This window comes from Solanum lycopersicum, chromosome 12 (genome assembly GCF_036512215.1).
Source record: "Solanum lycopersicum chromosome 12, SLM_r2.1".
Lineage (NCBI taxonomy): Eukaryota > Viridiplantae > Streptophyta > Magnoliopsida > Solanales > Solanaceae > Solanum > Solanum lycopersicum.
In genome coordinates this window covers 62256263-62279582 of record NC_090811.1, presented here as the reverse complement: position 1 = coordinate 62279582, position 23320 = coordinate 62256263, and the positions used below count along the sequence as shown (strand labels likewise).

General features: G+C 32.9%; 4 protein-coding genes across 5 annotated transcripts; 1 reads left to right on the top strand and 3 right to left on the bottom strand.

Annotated features, from left to right (window-relative positions):
- Positions 1 to 866: 866 nt before the first annotated feature.
- cevi19 (delta(12)-fatty-acid desaturase) lies at positions 867 to 2634 on the top strand. The gene is given in 4 exon segments (NM_001305821.1): positions 867 to 917; positions 949 to 1058; positions 1318 to 2090; positions 2092 to 2634. Coding segments are annotated over 2 exon segments (1101 nt in total). The 5' UTR covers positions 867 to 917; positions 949 to 1058; positions 1318 to 1341; the 3' UTR covers positions 2444 to 2634.
- A 6761-nt stretch (positions 2635 to 9395) lies between these two features.
- Positions 9396 to 10715, bottom strand: LOC101254066 (uncharacterized). The gene is made up of 3 exons (XM_004252331.5): positions 10177 to 10715; positions 9853 to 10085; positions 9396 to 9779 (listed from the first exon to the last, which is right to left on the bottom strand). The coding sequence occupies exons 1-3, from the start codon at positions 10478 to 10480 to the stop codon at positions 9501 to 9503; spliced, it is 816 nt and encodes a 271-aa protein (XP_004252379.1). The 5' UTR covers positions 10481 to 10715; the 3' UTR covers positions 9396 to 9500.
- Positions 10716 to 13592: 2877 nt separating this feature from the next.
- Positions 13593 to 15032, bottom strand: LOC101254365 (F-box protein PP2-B10). Its single transcript, XM_004252332.5, has 3 exons — positions 14731 to 15032; positions 14243 to 14364; positions 13593 to 14075 (listed from the first exon to the last, which is right to left on the bottom strand). Exons 1-3 carry the CDS (start codon positions 15022 to 15024, stop codon positions 13670 to 13672), a joined length of 822 nt encoding a protein of 273 aa, XP_004252380.2. The 5' UTR covers positions 15025 to 15032; the 3' UTR covers positions 13593 to 13669.
- A 995-nt stretch (positions 15033 to 16027) lies between these two features.
- Positions 16028 to 22503, bottom strand: LOC101253757 (probable phospholipid-transporting ATPase 4). 2 transcript variants are annotated; one of them, XM_004252330.5, is made up of 11 exons: positions 22156 to 22503; positions 19534 to 21565; positions 19324 to 19434; positions 18573 to 18849; positions 18390 to 18478; positions 18206 to 18293; positions 17902 to 18111; positions 17682 to 17807; positions 17396 to 17494; positions 17040 to 17231; positions 16028 to 16931 (listed from the first exon to the last, which is right to left on the bottom strand). In XM_004252330.5, the coding sequence occupies exons 2-11, from the start codon at positions 21324 to 21326 to the stop codon at positions 16293 to 16295; spliced, it is 3624 nt and encodes a 1207-aa protein (XP_004252378.1). In that variant the 5' UTR covers positions 21327 to 21565; positions 22156 to 22503; the 3' UTR covers positions 16028 to 16292. The 2 variants fall into 2 exon arrangements, with proteins under 2 accessions (XP_004252378.1, XP_019067244.1); XM_019211699.3 differs by having other exon boundaries at positions 19534 to 21381; positions 22156 to 22501.
- Positions 22504 to 23320: the final 817 nt, after the last annotated feature.

Sequence of the window (23320 nt, the reverse complement as noted above, 5' to 3'; positions counted from 1 at the left end):
CGATATTGTGAGCCTATTCATATTCCAATGAATTCACACATAAAAATTTTAAGAATTGAATTCGTTAAATTTAAGTTTTAAATTCACCTCAGGAGTTAATAAATTTGATGGTCACTCAACTATCAATTGTTTTCACAGAAAGTCACTCAATTAGAACTTCTTTGCACAGAAAATCACTCAATTTTCATTTTCAACTCAAAAGTCACTCAACTATGACTTCTTTGCACAAAATGTCACTCAACCTATTTAATTGTTATTTTCATTAAAATTTAGTGACATAGAATTTTAATTATTAACCAAAATTTTAAGAATCTAATATATACCCATTTAATGACCCGCTCCATTTAGCCCGACCCACTAAAAATATAATATTGAACATTTTATTTTACTATTAATTTCCTAAATCATTCTCCCTTGTCTCCCACGTTCTTTTAATGAATTAATGGTAAAATAAAATGTTCAATATTCTTTGGGGAATAATATAGGATATTAATGGTAAAATAAAATGTTTAATATTATTATTTTAGCGGGTTAGATTAAATGGGCGGTTCATTAATGGATATATATATTTGATTCTTAAAATTTATTTTAATAATTAAAATTTCATGTCACCAAATTTTAATGAAAAATAATTAAATAGGTTGAGTGACTTTCTGTGTAAAGATGTCATAGTTGAGTGATTTTTGAATTGAAAATAAAAATTAAGGGACTTTCTGTACAAAAAAATTATAGTTAAGTAACTTTTGAATTAAAAATAAAAATTTAAAAACTCTCTATAAAATTAATAAATAGTTAAATGATCATCAAAATTATTAATTATTCATCTCAGCTATGATATTGGGAGACCATTCCAAAGAAAATTGTAAAAATTGACTAAAGCAAATTGTAGTTGTGAAGAAAGTAGATATTTTGTTTTTCCAATAGTCATACTAGGCTGGCTACTAGCTCCCACATATAGGGCATTATATATACACACAAACTATATTCTTCACTCACAGATTAACACTTCCCTTTTCTAATTTCAGTGGGAGACTAAAAGGTCTCTTCTCAATTTTGAGGTATAATTTCTTTGTAATTTGTTAAAATATACTTTTCTTCTATATTATATGATCTCCACTTCCTAATACAGTAGAATATTTACTTTTTTTAGTTTAAGATATTTTAAAAAACAATTACTTTTCTTTTATATTTAGAATATGTACAGTAATTATAAAATAATTATTCTCTTTTTAATTTAGCATCTATAAGAAAAAAATCATATACCTTTTAATTATTTATAAATAGTGATATACTTTTTTATAATGATTGCATATTCAGAATCAAAGAGGGAGGAAGACGAAAATGGGAGGTGGTGGTAATATGTCTGCTATGACAAGTAAAAACGAACAGAAGAAAAATCCTCTCGAAAGAGTGCCATCTTCAAAGCCTCCTTTTACACTTGGTGATGTAAAGAAGGCCATCCCTCCCCATTGCTTCGAACGATCTCTTGTAAAATCATTTTCGTTTCTTATCCAGGATCTGATACTCGTCTACATCTTTTATTACATCGCCAACACTTACATTCACCTCATTCCAACCCCATATAGGTATGTAGCATGGACCACTTATTGGATTGCTCAAGGTTGTGTTTGCACCGGAATATGGGTCATTGGCCATGAATGTGGTCACCATGGCTTTAGTGATTACCAATGGGTAGATGACATTGTTGGTCTTATCCTCCACTCAGCTCTTCTAACGCCATACTTTGCATGGAAACATAGTCATCGTCGTCACCATGCAAACACAGGTTCCCTTGAGAATGATGAAATTTACATACCAAGACTTAAGTCAAAACTAAGATGGTACTACAAATACTTGAACAATCCACTAGGACTAGTACTCGTACTTGCCTTCACTCTAACTTTTGCATGGCCTTTATACTTGATTTTCAATATCTCAGGCAAAAAATATGACCGTTTTGCATGTCATTATGATCCATATAGCCCAATATATTCAAATCGCGAAAGGCTACAAATCTACATTTCAGATGTAGGTGTGATTGCAACAACTTATTTATTATATCGCGTTACTTTGACACAAGGGCTAGCTTGGATTTATAGTGTTGATCACTCTTATGCACCACACTCACTCTTCATTGCCACATTATGATTCAAGTGAGTGGGATCATCTAAGAGGAGCTTTAGCTACGGTAGATAGAGATTATGGTGTGTTAAATAAAGTGTTCCACAATGTTACGGATACACATGTTTTGCATCATATATTCTCATATATATCACATTACCATGCAATGGAGGCAACAAAAGCTATCAAACCATTGTTGGGAGAATACTACAAATATGATGATACACCAATTTTAAAGGCAATGTGGAGGGATACAAAGGAGTGTATCTTTGTGGAGAAAGATAAAGATAAAGGAGTTTATTGGTACAAAAACAAGCTTTGAAAAGTTCATCAAGAAATAGTCATTTGGAATTGGTCAAATGTTAGTATTTGTATTTTGAATTCTATGTTTTTCTTGCATTGTACTAGTCAAGTGTTTGTCAACATGATGAATAATATGTCTCACTCAATGTATCATCCTTGATGATTATAAGTTTTAATATAAAGTGTATTTATTTTCTTTTTTTAGTCTATCAAAATGAATTACATATTCTATGTTTTTCTTGCATTGTACTAGTCAAGTGTTTGTCAACATGATGAATAATATGTCTCACTCAATGTATCATCCTTGATGATTATAAGTTTTAATATAAAGTGTATTTATTTTCTTTTTTTAGTCTATCAAAATGAATTACAATTTTCTGAATCGAAATAACTAAATGAATTATTTTGAATTGATTTTTCAGAAGATCACACAATTAACAATAATTATCCTTTTTTTATGTTGTAACCAAGAAAAGTCACTCAACTGAGATACATGTGTTTACTTGTTTCATTTGAAAATAATTGTTAAACGACATATTTGTATATAACGAGTGTGTTTGGTATGAAGGAAAACATTTTCTGGAAAACATTTTCCAATTTTCTCATGTTTGGTTGGGGCAAAAGTTTTGAAAAATATTTTCCAAATCAACTCATTTTCCTCAAAATAAAGGAAAATGACTTCCCTTCAAAAATTAAGGAAAACATTTTCCAAAGTTCTCCTTCAATTTCAAATTACATTTTTTTTTTGGGAAAAACATCAATTTTTAAAAAATTATTTTCAATTTCAAAATTTTAATTTTTCACCCGATCTCCGACCACCTTCCCCCCCAACCCCCCTCCCCCAACCCCAACCCCTCCATAAAAAATTAATTTTGCTTTTTAAAAATATTTTCAACTTCAAATTTTTATTTTTAAACTCCTACACCCCCCCCCCACCTCCCCTACCAGCCTCGCCACCCCCACCCCCAATCCCCAAAAAAAATAATTTTGCTTTTTAAAAATACTATCAACTTCAAATTTTTATTTTTCACTCCTACCCCCTCCCCCTGCTTCCATCCCCACTACCCCCCCACCCACCCACCCCCACCATCACCATCCAAAAAAAATTGTTTTTTTAAAAAATATTTTCAATTTCATAAATTATTTTTCACTCTAGTAAAAATAAAAGATGTTCCTCAAAAATATTATTCATTCATAAATCAAACACTAAAAATCATTTCCAAAAAATATTTTCTACTCACCAACCAAACATGAGAAAATAAGTCCAAAATCTACTTGTTTTCTAAAAAAACATTTTCTAGGAAAACATTTTCCTTCATGCCAAACACACCCTACATGTTATAATTGTTGTAATTAACTTGCTATTTAAAGTTACTTATCTTATTTTTAGGTTATTAATATATTTAATTTACTATAGATACTTGAGCAAGAAATATAATATATGTTGTATCGGAAATATAATTTCGAAATGAGTTTGTTTTGTTTTAAAGATATTTTCGACTTTTAGGAGTCGCCACTTAATTTTGAGAAAAATTAAGAAAAACTTGTTTTCAAATAATAAACAGAAAATCGTTTGAAAACTTTTAAGGGTTCGGGATTCCTATTAGCGTCTTAAGAAGGTTTCGAAAAAGCACCTAAGACGCTCCACTAACTACAGTTTTTCGGCGTTTAACAATTTGACTATTATATTTTAACGTTTGCGAATCTTTTGTTATTTGAACTTATTAGAATTTAACTTAGGCGAATTTACAAATTGGAAATATTTATCGCTTTAAGACTTAGTTTTAGTTTTAAGTTTGAAAAATAGAAAGGCGTTTTGATGGGGTTGGAGTTATTCTAACCCTCAACTAACGGCATTCGAGTAAACAAAAAAAACGTAAGCAAATAATAAAGAGAGAGGGAGAGAGAGAGAGAGATTTTGGGTCCAGATTCAAGTTCTGTTCGCCTTGACCGAATTTTGGACCCACCTGTTTTTGGGTTTTGACCCATTCACCTGTCCTAGTCTAAACATACAAAATGAAATAAAAAAAATAAAAGGGGAGAGCAACAAGGGCTTATGCCCATTACAAATAAATACGAAGGAATAAAAAATAGAGAAAAAGTCTCCTAATCCGCTTTTGGATTTTCTTCAATCTACGCAATTCTGAAATTGCACTTCGGTCTTGATGGGTTGACTCGACGGACAAGAGTACTGGGCCTCCACGACCAAACCAAAATGCAAAGATAAGGAAGAAGTTCGCATGGACTCGAGCAGATTTCATGCATATATAAAACAGAGAAGTGAGTCAACTCTCTGATCCAATAATACAAATGCAAGATGAATGAACCAACCTACAAATACATTTTAAACCAAAAGTGCAACTAGACAAGTAATTTCATTTAAAGGGACCATAGAATAACACGTAGATGAGTAAAACTTTAAAGTAAAAAAAAAAGGTGGCGTAACGGACGTTTAAGGAATCACGCAAATTAAGGATATCCACACAAGATAGTCAAGATGGAGCAACAAAGGCAAATAAACTTATTGCAGTACTTGAACAACTACGAAGCTATGGGAACAAACCACATATATGAATAATGACGAAAGGAGGAATCAATTAAAATAAATTTATGCTTACAAAAATCCTAAAGAACTGCTAGGCAGGGAACTAATGATAATCATGTTGAAACAACTACTTCAACTATAATGAGTTTATCTAAAACAGAAACAAACAAGACAAGCTGATCAAATCATTCCCACCCAAGCTTTAAAATATAGTAAGCATGCTTATAAGGTATGTAAATCACCTTTCTGCGAACAGGATTTTAACAAAACTAAAGAAATACACGACTTCAATACTTTAGCAAGAAAAAGAATAAATCATGGAGTTGCTTAAGTTGCTAAATAGATAAAACGCGAATGCAGCTTTGAGACCTTTGAATGTCTAGCAGCAGACCCCAGAGATGCTCATCAGAAGGAATGAACTTTAATCAAGTTACAACTTTCGATACCACACAAAGAAGACCCGACAGTAAGGTAGAATAAAAACCAAAAGAAAACACAAAGCGAGCTCACGCGCCATCCTATGCATTCATGGGTACTCGGAGACGAATATCTCGCATAAGTAAATCACTTGGCGCGTTAACCTACTGGCTAGCTCCATTCAAACCAACAAATTTTAATACAGCAGCGACGAACCAAGCAAAGAACAAAGCTATCCGACGAGCGAGACGACAAATAAACCTAATATGCCTCTCTGCGACTAAATACACTACGCAGCCTATAAGCAGTTTAATAGTGCTGGAACAGTGCTACCCAAACGAGGGAAAATCAAAACCAATAGGCCGAAACAGAGTTGAAAATATAGAAACCCGTAAGCATTCTTTACATCACGTCTAATGTTTGAGACAGGATGCAAGCAGCAAAGGGAATACCAATTTGAGGGCTTAACAACCAAACAATGGATTCAAATCAACAAAGAAGATCACACTTTCAACACTTAATGATTTGACGGGAAACAAATCAGAATTCCCACAAGCAGCCACAACCAAATTCTCCATGTCAGTCAATAAACACACACGAATGAGGAAAACATATGAATATGAAAGAATTTACCTCTTCGATGGCAGCGAAATAGGGACGACACCGAGCAGCGACTTCACCCTCAGACGAAAGAGAACGCGCTGAGACTGCTACGACGTTTCGACGGACACCGCAATCGAATACTGTTAATGAAACAGAACGTTTCTCTCAAAACAGGACAGGAGAAGAACAGCAGAAAATCTTTAAGGCGCCTAAGATGAACTTCCCAACCCGATTTTCCTTTTAAGTTTTCTCGGAGCAAACAGAAAAGGCGAAAGAAATTTCAACCCGGAATTTTCCAACCTAAAAATCTCCCAACCCAATTTCTAACCCCGAAAAATCTAACCCCTTGCCCTGAAGAAGGTGTGGGTTTATATAGAAGGGAAAATTTAGGGTTTTTTTGGATGAAGAGGGCTGGACGCTACTTTTAGGCCCATTTCCAATTCAAATCCGAAAACCCTCAAATCTTATCCAAAAGAACGATTCAAATGGGAAAGAGTTGGAGGGTCGAGATGAAATCGACGTCCTTGCAAGCTACGTTGCGCAATCCCACGCTGCAAGGACGAATCACGTTTGGCAGAGCTGAAATCCAGTCTGCCCTTCTGCTGCGAAGCGTACTAGCAAGGGAGAGAAAAATGACGCGATTGACTCGCGTTGGGTTCGCGCGAGGGAGGGAGTTTGGAGAGAGAGGGACGGGTGAAGGAGACGAGGGAGAGAACGTGAGGGAGACGCGGGGGCGTTTGGGGGGAGATTTCCGTTTTTGGGTCTGTTTGCTTTTCTGAGTTTTGTTTGTTTTTTTTTGTTCTAGGAATAGTTGGGGGAAGAAGGAAAGGGGGGGTCGCGTGAGTGTTGGGGGGGAGACGGGTTTTTGGGTCGGGTAGAAAAATGGGCTGGATTTATTAAACGAAAAAGGAAGGGTTCGACGGGAATTTGGGCTGTTGATTTTAAGTGGGTTGGATTAAATTAAAGGGGGGTTGGGCCTGGGAATTAGTTTGGTTGGAAAGGGAGAATTGGGTAAAGGTATTGGGCTGCTGAAATTGGGAATGAAAGATTGAAAGGTGACGAAAAAATAAAAAAGAATTCGGGAATGGGTTGGATCAGGGGAAGAGAAAAATGATATTGGGCTACTGAGAATTAAATGGGTGTTGTGGGCTGCTGATAAAACGGATGGGCTGGAATTAAAATAGGAATAAAGTAGGCCTAGAATAAAATAGACATTGCTTTGGGCTGAAAATTGGGAGGGAAATTGGGGAAAAGGGCCTAAATCTGATTCTTCCAAATTAAAAGGGAAAATGAGTTCAAATTAATAACTAGCCAATTGATTTAAGACAAAACGAAATTGGTATAAATTTATTAACGAGCTTATTTATTTAGTAATAAAAATAGCGATTCAAAATATAATCATAATTTTGAACTAAGAAGAAACTTATTAAAATAAAAATAGTTTGAGATGGTTTTCGAATAATCATGAGATATACGAATTATATACATAATTATGTAAATATGTATATTACCTAAAAATTATGGCAAGTAACCGAAATAACATAAAATCCAAGTACTATATTATTATATTCGTAAAATTTATAAAACTAATTAATTTAAATTATTTGAAATTTTTCAGGAAGCTCGATAATTAATTTATACCGACGCGGGTCAAAAATTGAGTGTCAACAATATAAATAATTATAGTCACGTTATAAATGATCTCGTAGTGTTATTAAAAAATAATCAAATTGTGTTATAAAAGTTATACTCAAGAGAAAGAACTTGCTTGACTTCTGCCCAAAAGTATTCGATTCTCTAATATAATAATGGAGTTTCTTTGTCTCATATATGTTTTTAAAATATACTTATTTTTATTCAGTGTGTTTTATTTGACTTATCCAACATAATTTTTTCGAAATATAAGTCATTGGGGTTTTAAAAATGGAGGATGTGAGATGAAAATTCTTAAATTTCAACTTTTTTAAAAAAGAAAAAAACGTAGAGGGAAATATGGGTTAAATGAAATTCATTTTGATTTGTAGGTCGATGGATTGAGGTTAATATATGAGAGAGTCTTTTTAATTAAATTTTATTTGCAAAGTCCGTGTCTATATGACAAAAGAATCAATTTGTTTTTCAATATCATATTTATGTTATTAAGAATTTGTCTGAGTGATTTTAATTTTTAGACGATAAAAATTTCAAATTCAATAATTTTAATTATAAAAAATAAAATTGAATGAATTTACCACATAATTCTTTATAATTTGAGCGATATTTTAATATACTAAACATTCGAAACACAGTACATTAACTTCTAATTATTCAACATCTTCGTAGTTACTATTTAGAAAAATGGTCATGCAATGCAATTAAGAAATTTTAGGATTTCAACTTTGAATTGTTAATTTCAAAACATCTTTCTAAAAATATTCTTAAAACTTTTTTTAAAGGATGTGTCAGGTCAATATAGATCAAGTAATTTAAAACGGAATAAATCACTTTTAAATTTTTCTTTTTACTCTTAATTACATTTTTTAAACTTCAAAATTCTTTATTGCCTTTTCTAATATAATCAAATAGTGTCACGTAAATTATACAAAATTTAATTGAGATACAACTATAGCAGGAGTCCCGTGACTCATATCTGCTCGAAGACGGAAAATATCACGAGGTGAAACTGAAAAGTCAGGATTTGGGGGTTGGGTGGGGTGGGTGAAATTGGAAAATTAAGATAAATAAAATTATTTTAATTTAAAAAATTTTAAATTTTAACTTTCGATATATAACATATTCAAATCAAACCATTAAACAATATTTTTAATATATCAACACATGTTTTAATTTTCTATTTTTATAAATATTAAATCACATTAAAATAAAATATAAATTGAAACAAAGAAAGTAAGTAATACGTCCAAGTTACCCGTATCGTAGAAGTAAAATATGGGGAAAGACTTTTCTACTTTGGAGTAAACATATGGACATTAATAGAGCAACTTTAGCTAAAAGAAACTTGTCTTTTTTCCTTGTGTGGGTTTGGTTGGGGCCTTTTGTGTGGATAGCCACATATTTGAGCAGCGATCGATATTCTTTAATTAAATTTTAATTTCATCATTCAATTTGACGGTATCAATTGATATTTTTTTAGTTAAATTCTAATTTTTGTACTGAATAGGAGAGATAGTTATAAAACTAGTGAAAGCCCGAGGAAGATACGGACACATTTTCTCATTTTCTACCTCATCTTAATATAAAGTGTTCGTGGTTTCATTAAACACCAATCCAAATCGATTCTCGATTGATACATATTTGCTCTCCTTTAGACAACCAAATCGATAAATATCTATTAAACATATTAAATTGATTTAATTTTCAATTTAATAATAAAAAATCATCAAAGATCAAATCGCAAACACACTAGTGGAAGGTAACAACATACTAAATCACACCAAGTATTACAATACATTTTTCACTTGCTTCGATAATTGAAAGTATTGTATTATTTTCTTTTACATGTCCATTTGAGCTAGAGTGATGAGAAAATGGGGACACCTGGTAAGCTAGCTCCACCATCGACGATGAAAACATTACCCGTTACATACTCAGAAGAATCATGAATTAAGTATCGAATGAGAGACGTTAAACCTGGATCTGTCGTTCCAAGATATCTAGTAGGAAGAGTTTTATAAAGAAATTTGTGAAACCATTTCTGTTCAACTAGGCTCTCTGTTATCTCTGATTTGAAAACTCCTGGCGATATCGAGTTCAATCTGATATTCTCTCCGCCCAATTCAATCGCCATTATCTGTCATTTCAATCATAATCAATTAATTCAATCACATACATACAGATAATTTGTTCAATTGAACGAATCGTACCTTAGTAACCATGTCTAGAGCCATCTTTGAAGTAGCGTAAGCAGTAGTTCCTGGCACTGCTATACGATTTAAACCCGCCATCGAAGTGATGTTAATAACAGATCCTCCGCCCTGTTTAGCATCGATCATACGCTTACATACATATTTCGAAACCATCCATGCCCCTCGTAGATTCGTGTTATATGTATTGTTCCATTCCTCCTCTGTCAATTCCACTGAAGAGCTCACGCTCCCTGATTATACATACACTTAGTGGCCACTCAATAGAATGAATGATCTAAAGCCAAATCAGAGGACTTAAAAATTTACGTTATACTCAATTACCTCTTACGCCTGCATTGTTAACCAAGGCATCGATACGTCCAAAGGCCTCCCAAGCTATTTTTACAGCGGATTCAATTGTAGCACTATCAGCAGCAACATCAAGTTCGATGGCGATTGCACGAGGGGTTTCCTCTGAATTACTGTTAATTTGATCGCAGAGAGATTTCAGTTTGTCAACACGACGAGCAGCAGCGATGATTCTGCAACCGGCTTTGGCTAAATCGATACAGAACTCTAGCCCGATCCCCGATGATGCTCCGGTCACCATCACTACTTTTCCGGTTAGGTCTTTCCATGGGTCCATATTACTATTAAGTCTAGTTATGTAAAATGGAGTTAGAAATGTATAATGCAAATTAAAGATTTATAAATGCAGAGAGTACCAAGTTGGGTAAAATTTTAGTTTATATATAAGAAATGATAAAATTGGCATCTAAAGAGCGTATGGACTGGGGTGGAATTTTGATGATGAAAGTTATACTGTTTATACTTAATTAATTAATTTTTTTATATACATAATTAAGATTAAACTCTTTTTTAAATTCGATTTACTTTTCATGTAATATATAGTCAACATTATGGCCGCCTTTGTTGAAATTCCAGGGGATGTGGACCAAGAATATGGCCTCCTTTTGTTGAAATTCCAACATATGTGTACTTTATCTTTTTTATTCGATATTTTATATTTGTACTGGTCACCTGATTATTTTGGATTCACATCGTGTAGGATTTTATTAGATGCTTTTGGTAAGGATTTTTTCATACATAAGGCTTAAATTTGAAATTCGTGATTAAAAAAGGAGCAACCTCATTCACTGCACCATATCATTTGATAATACGTGTGTTATTTATGTTTATGCACTTTACATCCCTTAAACAGATTAGCAAACCAACGCTACTCAAACCATTTCCATCAATAAGGGTGTACAAAAATTGAATCAAACTGCAAATAAAAGAAAACGTGACTTATAGTTTGGTTTGATTTGATTTGGTATTAGAAAGTAAAACCTAACTATATTTGGGATGGGTTAATTTTTACTAAAAAAAAATTAATTCGAGACCAAACCAATCCGATATGAAAAATTGAAGGTTGTAGAACACGCTGTGATGGATGCATAGACAGATATGCTCCCCATGGTCCTAGACTGAAAGACAGCGGGTGTGCAATCACTAGGTCAGATGTGCATCACTGTACTTGACATTGTATTCAATTGCATTGCGCATATTTATCATTAGTAAACTTAATATTATGTTTTGTGATCGTGTGAGTGTCTTTCTGTGAAACTTTAATTGATGAATATTGAGCTTGTTGTTGATTATATGTAATTGTTAGAGTGTTGTTGTTGAGCTGTGTGTTGTGTTAATTATGAACGATTAGGTTGGGCTGATTTTACGTAGGTTGTAGTTGTGTAGGTTGTGATTGATAAATATTGAGTTTGTTGTTGAGAATATGTGATTGTTAGAATGTTGTTGTTGATATATGTTCTTGTACATTGTGAACTGTTAGGTTGGACTGGTTTTATGCAAGTTGTGGTTGTGAAGGTTCGGTTGATGTGTAAAGAGTACTCGTATTTCATCCCCTTAGCTTGTGTTTAAAGGTTTACTTGCTGAGTACCCTGTGGTTTGACACTCACCCCTTGCTATTACATTTTTTTTGTAGGTTACTAGCCCAGACCTTTGTGATGTTTTCGTTTCTCCTTGTCTGAGGCTTCTTATGGAGGTTTATGAGGTAGCTACTTGTCATTTCAGCGGGCCTTTTTTCTCCTTTATTATGATCTTATTCTATTCTAGAAACCATGTCATTTGAAACTTGTATCTCTTTCAATTTTTGTTTTAACACATTCAAGGTTTGTACACGTGACAATCAGAGTTTGGAGATATTTTTGAGTTGATTATAAAATTTTCGTATTTATTGTAATGGTTGAATTTTAGGCTGACTTGTCTTAGTAAGATAAGATGAGTGTCATCACGTTTATTTTTTAATTGTAACAATAAAAGAACGGAGAATTTGAATTATTTAGACATGGTTACCAGCATTGCTACAACTCGAACAAGCTATTTAAAAGTATGTGAATTCGCAATGCTAAAGTTATTATCAGTGACTTCTAAATAATGTCTTAATCTAACTTACTAGTAAAAATCCTATTGGTCTCGACTTTTTAGCCTTAGATTCTCGGTGAAAAAAAAGAGAATAAGATAGACTTTTCTTAGTGCTGCTCCCATCTCTGAAAGGTCTACTGAATTGCTTAGCCACTACTACAGTTAATAAAGAGTAGAGAATAAATGTCATTTGCTTAGTTGCATAAATATAAATATTCTACTTTAAATCTATCTACATTCATTTTCCTCTTTTTGCTAGTAAAAATCTTTCATATATGTTTGTGCCCACACACATTTAATCCATAAAAGTCTTTCATAGTCCATAGATACGTGTTCGCGCAATTTAACTTAGCAAGAATTTTTGTTGGGCCTGTTTATCTATAAAAGCAAATTGAAAGTTTATACTTTATTTATCTTAACGGTTTAACTATTACAAATTCTTTAACACCTTCTTTGGATGGTTGTTACCTATGGTATTGTATTATTAATTTAAATATAATATTTATTTTGATTGTTACTAAAAATTTTAGTGTCATATTGTTTAATTTTGTGTAAGGATAGATTTGATGTGATTTCATTGTTACCTTAATATTTATTCTCATTTTATCTTATTATTTAATGATATTATTTTATTATTTGTCATACCTTTTCATAATAGGCTAATAGCTCTATCACGTATCCTATTTTTGTTATAAATTTATCATTCAAATTATAAGTGTATCACATTACGTAACATCGAAAAATGATACAATTTAATAAAACATCATTCATTAAAATAATATACTACAATATGATATGATATAAAAGAATATAATATAATATGATATGATACATTATAAAACCCATCCAAATAGTAACCATGTAAATTTAGAGAGAAGATGTCATAAATAGTCTATTATTTGTAGGAATAGGTCTAAAGATGCTACTTTACTATACACTTGTCTATTTTATTAAGTATTTAATGATATACTAAAAATAATTATTCAAAATTAATTATCTATTTAAACAATTAAAAAATTATTAGTTATCTTTTCAATTCATAATAATTACATAACTATTGATTTCAAAAAGTAGTAACTATTTTAATGTGAAAAAAAATTGTTTTTACAATTTTCAAAAAGTATAAATCATTTTTCTTAAGAATTGTATAGTCTTTTCCTGACAAACAATAGTGGACAGAAAAAGTTAACAATTTTAGTTCTTTACATATTCAAGAACTAATCAAGTTTGATTTCTATTTAATTTTTGTACAAATAGTTTAAATTTATACTAATGAAACTCATACATCCGTGAAATTAAATACTTAAATTAGCAAGTAGCCATAAAAATATCACCATTTATATCAAAAGAACATAGCATAAGTTACACATTATGGGATTGTACAATTTCTCTTTCATTCTGGTCTAAATTCAATTCCTTGAACAATAAGTCTGCCTTTTCCATCAAGATGCTTAATCTCCATAAATCGCGCTTCAACATCTCCATCATCTCCTATGTCATTAATAAAATTTCCCAGTTCCATTTCCATCCATCCATCGACTCTTTTTTGTGGACATGTCATGTAATTAATATTTTCTCCGACTAAACTCAAAATGCTAGCTCGTTCCTCAGCTTCTTTATCGCTCACACTATTCACAAACCTAACAGATGCATAAGCAATATCTAGTCCATAATGTTCCTCTGCCAATTTGAACACTAAATAAACAACATATTTACTTCTTTTTGACAACATTTGTGATCCAATCGTGCCTCGTATATCAAGCCAACATACAGTGTGGAGATGAGCCACTTCTGAAAATCTACAAAATAAAATGTATCGTCTCAAAATAATGAGTATAAGCTATATATACCATCAATAGTCAATGATCGAGTCTATATTTTCACTAAGAAGATTCAAAAAGTAATCGCGCCCGATAAAAATTAGGAAACTCGTTTTACCAAACAAAAATCATAAAAATGGAAGAACCTGGACTGAGGGTGAGCAATCCATTCCCAGTGCCATGGTGTATCAACTCCCCATGAAATAGCAAGTTCTCTTGCTGATATCATAAAACACTTCTTCCCTGTTTTCTTATCAAGTGAAAAGCTCTGTTTTCAACAAATAAAATTAGCTAAAAATTGTGGGAAAATGCACAGCTACCATCCAAAATTTTAGAGACACATTTATACTATTACTTTTTTCAACTTATTTTATAAGTAATCTTTTACTTCTTTTTGACCTACGTGGCACTGGCTTGAAAAAAAGTCAATCTATGCTCACAAAATAAATTTAGAAAAATAATAGGACTATATTATAAGTGTGCTCTGAAATTGAAAGGATAGTTGTACGATATTCTAAAAATTGTTTCTTGAATACATAAAAGTTATTTCCCATTCTAATAGCTTTTGATCCAGTAAAAAAGCAAAACATTGAATAATTGTCAAATTTAGACCTAAAATCAATTGAATACATACCAATTTGCCTCCATCCATTAAAACAGGGGAATCACAGAGACTAAAGTAAAGCTCCTTTTTCGACGAACAAATCCTCGGAGAGACATATCTGGAGCTAATATCTTCGTAATCATCCGGCAAAAACTTTCCCCAGAGAAGGTCCGATTCAGTAGCGGAGTTGAATCCTCGAGAAACTGCAGATGAAATCGCAGCGTCCTTCGGAGAAGTGAAGAAGAGAATATCAGAAACACAACCCTCCGGCAATAATCGGAAAAAATCCATCGGAAAACTCTTTATCTTCTCTCTATTATACATATAAACCAAACTGAGAGTTTTATACTTACACAGTCAAGTATTACTCCTCTCTTCGGAATTATTTGTCATGTTACACTTATCGAAAGTTAATTTGATTAATTTTCAAAGGCAATGTAGATCATATTAATTTGATATTTTAAACAAAAAGAAATTAAATATTCTAAAAATATATGAAAAATACGATAAATTATAATTTTTGCATATTAGATTAAAAAAAACATCTTAAAATATTAGTCAAAGTTTTTATAATTTGACTCTAAAAATAGAAATCATGACAAACAAATACGATGTTAGAAAGTAGTAATTTTTACACCATATTTGGATGATTCTTGTTGTATTGTATTGTTAATTTAAATGTAATATTAATTAAAAATTTTATTATATTGAATCGTCTAATTTTATTCTTAGCTAATGACGAAAGACTCATTTTGTATAACGATTGATTTGGTGTGATTGTATAGTTACCTCAATATATTTTTTGACTTAATATAAACATATTTTTTAACTTGGTCTTAACTGACATTTATATCATTTATCTTTGGTTATTCACAGGTAAATTTTGTGGTCAACTAACTTTGCGTCCAAGTAACTTTGTGACCAAGTTTTTTAGCCTATATATATCTCCTCTTTGTAACATGAAAGATGAGCAACAACAAGTAAAATATTTCAATAATATAAGAAAATTATTACTGTTACTTTTTCTCTCTCTATCTCTACTCTTCTTAATTTCAATTTATTACTCTTCTTAACTTCAATTTATTATCTTTATTTTATAACATGTTATGAGCACGAATCTCTAACCTATCTCAAAATATAAATGAGATTAGTAGCAAAATGGGAGAAAACTTTTAATATGGTAAATATCAGATACGTATTTTACCAAGCATTTAATTATGAACAAATTGTCAACCATCTAACTAACCTACCTCCTGTCCTAATCCATGTACTCCGTAATCTTGTATCTGAGGTCATGATCACCAAAGGAAAAAAAAAGTGCAAGATATGAAAGAAATCAATTATTGAATGTTATTTACACAAAAAGCAAACTCACAAGTGAAATTATATATGTATTAGTTTCCTTCCCTAAATATTAGTACAATACACCATCATGCCACAGTACTATACATCATTTGATTGTACAAAAAAAAAAAGAATTTTACAAATGAGTTAAAGAAGAAAAACTGTAAGTGTCCTAAGCCCCTAATTTCTGTTAGAGAGCAATTGAAAGGGGGGGAAAAAGGTAGTTAGTAAAAAAAGAAAATCAACCTTTACACTTTCTTTTTCTGCAGTCTCCCTTTCAACTGTCGAATTTTCGCGTCTACTCTGGCTGTGAACCCAATCTTAGTCTTCTGTCTTGCTTTAGATCCTTCTCTCTTCCACATATGACGATCTTCAACGTCTTTCCTATAATATTTGATTTCTTGAATGATGTGATGATCCAACGGATTAAACGATCTTTGAAATGCAATGTGAGCTAAGTATGGCAGAGTGCACATCATAGTTACTAAAAGAGTAGTGCACCAGTAGATTGGAGAAGGAGCTAGAGCTTCCTCCAGTATTCTGAACGCGTACTTAGAATAGATTGGTGCTATCCTTCCGTAGATCAACAGGACTATGTACCAAGTAGCAACGCTTCCCCAAATAAGAATATGTTGTATCCATGTGAAATGGCTCATTGTAAGTGCAATCTGGCAGTTAACAGCCCATATGACACACGTGAACATTGTAGTGCCCAGAGCAGTCAAGTCAGCTGTCTGACCATCAGAACGGAAGGCTTGATCGTAGAAGAGGATAATATTGAGGAAGAAAATGATGAGGGACGTGTAGATACCATTGCCAAGCCATCCGAGTATTCTATGCCAGTCGAAGAACAAGTTTTTCGTCCCTTGTTGGTACAGAGCTGGAAACTGCAGAAAAATTTAGCAGACATGAACTCTTTCCAGAGCGAACGAGGATGGTAGATGGTCTGTGTAAAAAGTCAATTTTTTTAGAAATTAAGAGGAGAAGATATCCACCTTTAAACAAACATCAGAAGGCACATCCTGCTCGAATACTCCAAGTGCAATTACAGGCAATGACGTAAGAATGACGTTGAACAGCATCATATATGAATCATCATAGACAGACTGCCCCGAAAAGCCAGCAAAAGCCTCAAAGTAAAAGAGTGTGAGGCCAAAGCAGATGTTTTTGTAGAAGAAATAGCATATCTGAAAACGCACAAGATTACGGTGCAAATCAGAAAAATATATGAACAGAATCTAGCTAGAATCACAAAAGTACACTTGAATCTACTTTAGGGTAGCATTTGATGTTACCAGCCACATATATTTCATCATCTACCTATAAAATGAGACAGATATATGATCATTACCATCTGAGCTATTCGTTTGTAGCACCAATGCCCATGTACAACAAGAAGTCTCTCCAGGTACCGGAACTGAGCAATAGAAAAGTCACTCGCCATCACAGCCTGCAACGAAGCTGACAATTATATAAAGCCCAATTACAGTATCAAAGAGGAACTGAAACAAGACATGTTTGCCAAGCAGGAATTTGTGTGCTTCATTTCCTAGCTGATGTTTTATGATATGTATTTTTATTTTTGTCATTCTGGTTATATTATTGAGGCCCAAATAACACTTAAATGCACCACTAACCTGCATTCCTTCTGCACCACTGATACCAACTCCGATGTCCGCTTCTTGAATCATCCCAACATCATTTGCACCATCACCAATTCCTAAGGTGATCTTTCCAGTTCCCTCTTTTACTAACCTAGTAACCTGATCCAAACCGATTGCAAATAAATGTTACTATGACCAATTTCATGGCTGAATAACCAAGAAGAATTGCAAAAATCAATCTGGCATGTCTTACCAAGGCCTTCTGCTTAGGAGATACACGACAGCAGATGACAGAAGCACAATTAACCGCTAAACTCAAAAATTGATGCTTCATATCATTCTCCAACGCGTAAGCTAGAGTTTTCCCATCGATAATCAAGGCAAATGCAGCATGAGGATCCTTTTCATGTTTGATCATTTGAGAAGCATTCATGATTTGCTTCAGAATGTTCTCTCTCATAGCCTAACCAGTAAAAAAAATAAAGCAATGGGAACTCCATCAACTACTATAAATTTCCTCAGGAATATTTTAGCATGCTTGTTTTAGAGTTGCCTACCAGCTTAGAATCTTGGGCCACTGAGTCTGCATTCATCGTAGTTATGCATATCTGTTTCATTCCTTGTCGAAGCAAACTACATGCATAGCTGCAAGGAAACAAGAATTATACTTTAGGCATTTAAAAACCAAATAACTAAATAAGTATGAATGGTAGAAGGCATTTCTCTTTTTAGGAGACAGACCCAATGTTGATGGCTGTTTCCATCTTATCACCTGTCAGTACCCAGATTTTGAGACCAGCTTGCGCTAGTTTATCTATGCACTGAGGAACCTGATCAAAGCAAAAAGACTGAATTAGTCAGAAACAGCATATATTATGTGCAAGAAATTATATTTTGAATTTTGTAACAGCATAAGTTACATACTCCCTTCTGTAGTTTATCCTCGACAGCAGTTGCACCAACAAGGATCAAGTCCCGTTCCATGGCATCAGATACCTTTTCAAGCATGGCATCTCTGTCACCGCCAATGGTAGATTTTGCTTTAGAAAACTCCTCATTCCAGGCTGAATACTCTGCCTCGTCGAGCTTTTTGTAGGCAAGTACAAGTGTACGCAATCCTGCTTCACCATATTCATTTAAATGTTTTGTCATAGCTTCCTCAAACTTCCTCCCATTCTTTGATAATCTCTCATAGATGATGCTGCATGATCCAAAAATAGTTTGAAGTTATATATTAAAAAAAATTCGTAGACCATTTGCATAAGGTTTAAGAAATAGCCAAGAAGAGAGATTCTCATAACTTTTACTCCATTTCAATTTGTTTGACATAATATCCTATTTAGTCCGTTTCAACAAGAATGTCTCTTTCCTTTTGGGCAGCTCTTTGATTTCAACTTTCCATGTGGCATGCACAAGATTAAAAGACATTTTGGTACATTTTACATGTTTTTAGTTTTAAGATCACAAAATTTACAAGTCTTATTTACTTTGTCAAACTCCGTGCCGAGCCAAAAATCAGACAAACAAATCAAAATAGAAGGAATAAACATATTGTAATTTACAGACAATGTAACGGTTATTTCATAGCAAAATAGTCACTTAGAGCACCTACTTTAAAGGGATGAAGGAGCAGATGCAAAGTTCATAGTAACAAAAAGGACATGGGAGGAAAAACCTGTCTGCTCCTTTACAGAAGAGAAGAATCTGGCCACTCTCATCCCGAACTATAACAGACATTCTCTTCCGCTTGCTGGTGAACTCCAACAGATTGAGAAGTTTGAATTCCCTAAATAAACAGTGACACTATGTAAAGTTACAAAATAGCACCATACTACAAGCAGTATTCAATTGTTGAGAGCAAGTTATGAGTACTTGAGACTCTCACCGTTCAATTGGCTCTTGAAAAGAAGGATATCTTTCCTGTACAAAAATGCTTGATTGAGTTCTTCTACAAAATTCAAAGCCAAATTCCCTTGCCGCAACAAGAAATGCTGCTTCATCAGGTGACTCTGCTTCATAGTTAAAGTTTCCAGTCTCCTCGTTTAGCTCGGGAATAGCAGAATGACAAACTGAAAGTATCCTAAAAAATAACAAGATGTCATTTACATTTGGCTCATTCATCCAATGTCCATCCGTAAGGCGATCATCCTCAAAGCTGAAACCCTTAATTGCAGGTTTAAAATCATCTTTAGAAGTGACGACAGACTCTAATTCAATTTCTGATTCACCAAAATCATTTTCATTTTCAGGTCTCGGCGATTCAATATCATGGCCACCGATGTCCGCAGCCATCTGCTTTGCAGCTGCAAGTTCTACATCACTGGCACGCATTCCATATGCAGTACCAGCAATTGAGCATTTTAAGAAATCCATTTGGTTGCATGTCAAAGTACCAGTTTTGTCTGAGAGGATGGTATCAATCTGCCCCAACTCCTCATTTAAGTTTGATGTCCGTGCTTGAGCAGGAGTTCCAGACTCATCATCGTACATAAGTATATCCTGGTTTATGAACAATGCCTGTAGAACCTTGACAACTTCAATGGAAACATAGAGGGATATCGGAATCAGATACCCGTATAATATAAGTGCAGTGATCAGATGCAAAATGCCTGACACCTCAGGCTTCTTTGGATCAACCACATTATTCACTTCGTTCATAGGTTGCAAATACCACCAGTTTGGCAATTCGAACTTTGCATCAACGGCAAAGCCAATTGAACTGGCAAATGAGATCGCGAGAAGGACGAAGAAAAGTAGATAGATAACCTTGTCCATCTGTAGTTCAATCCTACTCCTTTTAGAAGGAGAATCTGTCGAATTCTGCATAACTTTGCTATCATGACCGGTAAATACAGCAACTCCATAGACATAAGCTGTATTCCTAAGCTTTGAATCCCTGAGGAGAATCTGACTAGGATCGAGAGGATAAACCTGACGTTCATATTCAAGATTTCCCACAAAAGTGTAAAGGCTAGGATTAGGATCTTCACATTTTATGATTGCACTGAAATGCTTGAAAGCCTCATCATCCTCTAAAGGTAGAGTAACTTCCAATGCTCTTTTTACTTTCAAGTTTGTCTCTCCATCTAAGTTCATAGTTTCCACATAACAGATTCCATCTTCATAACTAGACGATAAAAGAAGTAAATCAGCCGGGAAAAACTGATCCTTCTCCACTTTCACTATGTCTCCAACCTGAATCTTCATCCAAGACTTAGGACAAAACACACCACCTTCCTTATGTACACCAACTTTCCTATGATTGACCTTCATATCCTGTACAAACCTCCGTGAGTCTTCCAACGCCTCCTTTGCCATACTCAACCCAACCACAAAAACCAAAGGAGCTACCATACTAAAAGCTGAAAATGGTGAAAGGTTTGTTGTGGCTGATACAATTGCAGCCATGAGAAAATACAAGTTAGCAACACGCCTGAATTGCTCAAATAACGCCTTTGGTAGAAATGTAATGATGTTATACTTTGTGGTGGTTACGTAATTGGTGCAATACTTGAGAGGTTTCTTCTCATGGAAATAAGGCTCATTACAATGTACTTCTCTTGAGAATCCTGGACCTAACTGATGAGGGTTGCCATCTTCCGTGGCACGTGATCGATAACAAGCAAATGTATGCAAACTGCTCCTTCTGATCTTTGCCCTTATCCTGCCTCGCGCCATTCTTGTTTTCCCTCTCAAGCAATGCCTTAATCAGTTGCATCACCACATGATAAAACTATCCAAAAACCAAAAAACAATCTTTAAAAAATCAGTTTTTTCTTTATCTTGATTTTTTCGGATACCCAGAGTAGTAGCAATTAGGTCATCCTCATGCAAGCATCCTGTTTTTTCTTCTTTTTTTATTTTCCTTTTTTTTTTTTTTTTGAATTTTGGGATAGCCCAGAGGAATTAGGCCATGCCTGTAACAGAAAAGGTGATACAAATTAACCACAGCTCATCTAATTACTAACATCAAGATTGAACTTCAACATTTTTTTTCTTGAACAAATTTGAGTCATATTAAGCTATAAATTCCATAAAGATTTAATTTTTACTCACAATCAAGATTTCAGCTTGCACATAACAAACATAAAAAAACAGAAAAACCAAAATTACAACAGGCAAACTTTCAAGGTTTAAAAATAACTACATCAAGAAAATATTTCAGCTCAGCTACAACATTTTGATCATAAGAACCAGAAAAAACAAGAAACAGGGTACAAATACATTTCTTCAATATCTTCAATAACTATTCCATTTCTCTCACAACCCATTTCAAGAAAAGATTAAATTTTTACTACATATTAAACTTTATTTGAAATATTTCAGCTATTTTGCACATAAAGAACCAGAAAAAAAAAACAAGAAACAGGGTATAAAGGCATTTTCTTCAATATCTTCCATTAACAACAACCTATTTCCTCAATATCACAACCCATTTCAAGAAAAAGCTATTTTGCACATAAAAAACAAGAAACAGGGTACAAACCCATATCAAGAAAAAGGGTACCTGAAAAAGGAAAATGTAATGTTTCTTTTGTTGAGATCAAAATGATATACAGAAAGAGAGAGAGAAACAAAGAGAGAGAGAGAGAAAAAGGACAATGAGGAAGGAAGGGAAAGAGTCTGTTTCTCTCTCTCTCTATCTCAAAGTCCAAAGCAATGCCAGTATTTTAGGAGAAGAGAATAGCTTTAACAAAGAGAGAGGCCACAGCTTCTTGTTTCTCCTTCTTCAACTTCTTCTTCCTCTTGTTGGTATGGACATCAAAATCACTGCTTTTTTTTCGGAACTTTTAGTTGCATTTGTTTTTATTATTATTATTATATGCTCTCTTGTCTCTCTTTGGACTCAACACATAAAATTATGCCGACTATATTGGATATATAAACCAATGCTAAAATCTTAAAAGCTATCTTTTGGCCCTAGATTCTCAAATATTTTCGAAAAATTTATTTTAATTCTAATTTTATCTATCATAAATTTTAAATGAAATATGAATATAATCGTGAAAGATCACGATAACAGATATAAATCATTAATTTGTATATGAAAAATTAATTTTATAACTTATAATTGGAACTTGAAAATGAGTATAACGATCCGACTCGAATAAAAATTATAGAAATTATGTACTATATAATTTTGAACAAAATAATGAGTGATTTTATGAAATATAAATGTTTGAGATAATTTTGAATTTTTTTTAAAAAAAATAGATCATAAAATTTAGCTCAAATACTTATTTTCTTGGTATTTAAAGATTTGAATTATTTGTTAAAAATATTTACCAAGTGATATTTGGCTAAAGCTTTTTCAAATTTATTTGAAAATATCGATGGCCAAATGGGTTATGGGAAGTTGTGCTATTTGCCAGTGCTCCAAAAAAAAATAATATTGTTGTTATTTTCTTAATTTTATTTTATGTGATATTAATTTAGCATTGTATTTATAGAAAATAAATATTGTATGTGGTATTATTCAATTGAACATTGTATTTTAAAAAATGAAATTTGCAGTGTATAACAATTTTTAATTATTTGAGTGTTTATAGTTCTATTCAAAGTAGAAAAAAAGATAATTATAATTATAATAAAATGATATTTTTTTTGAATTCTTTATTTCAAAAAAAGAAGATATTATTACATAAAATAAGGCGAAAGGAGTATCTATTATT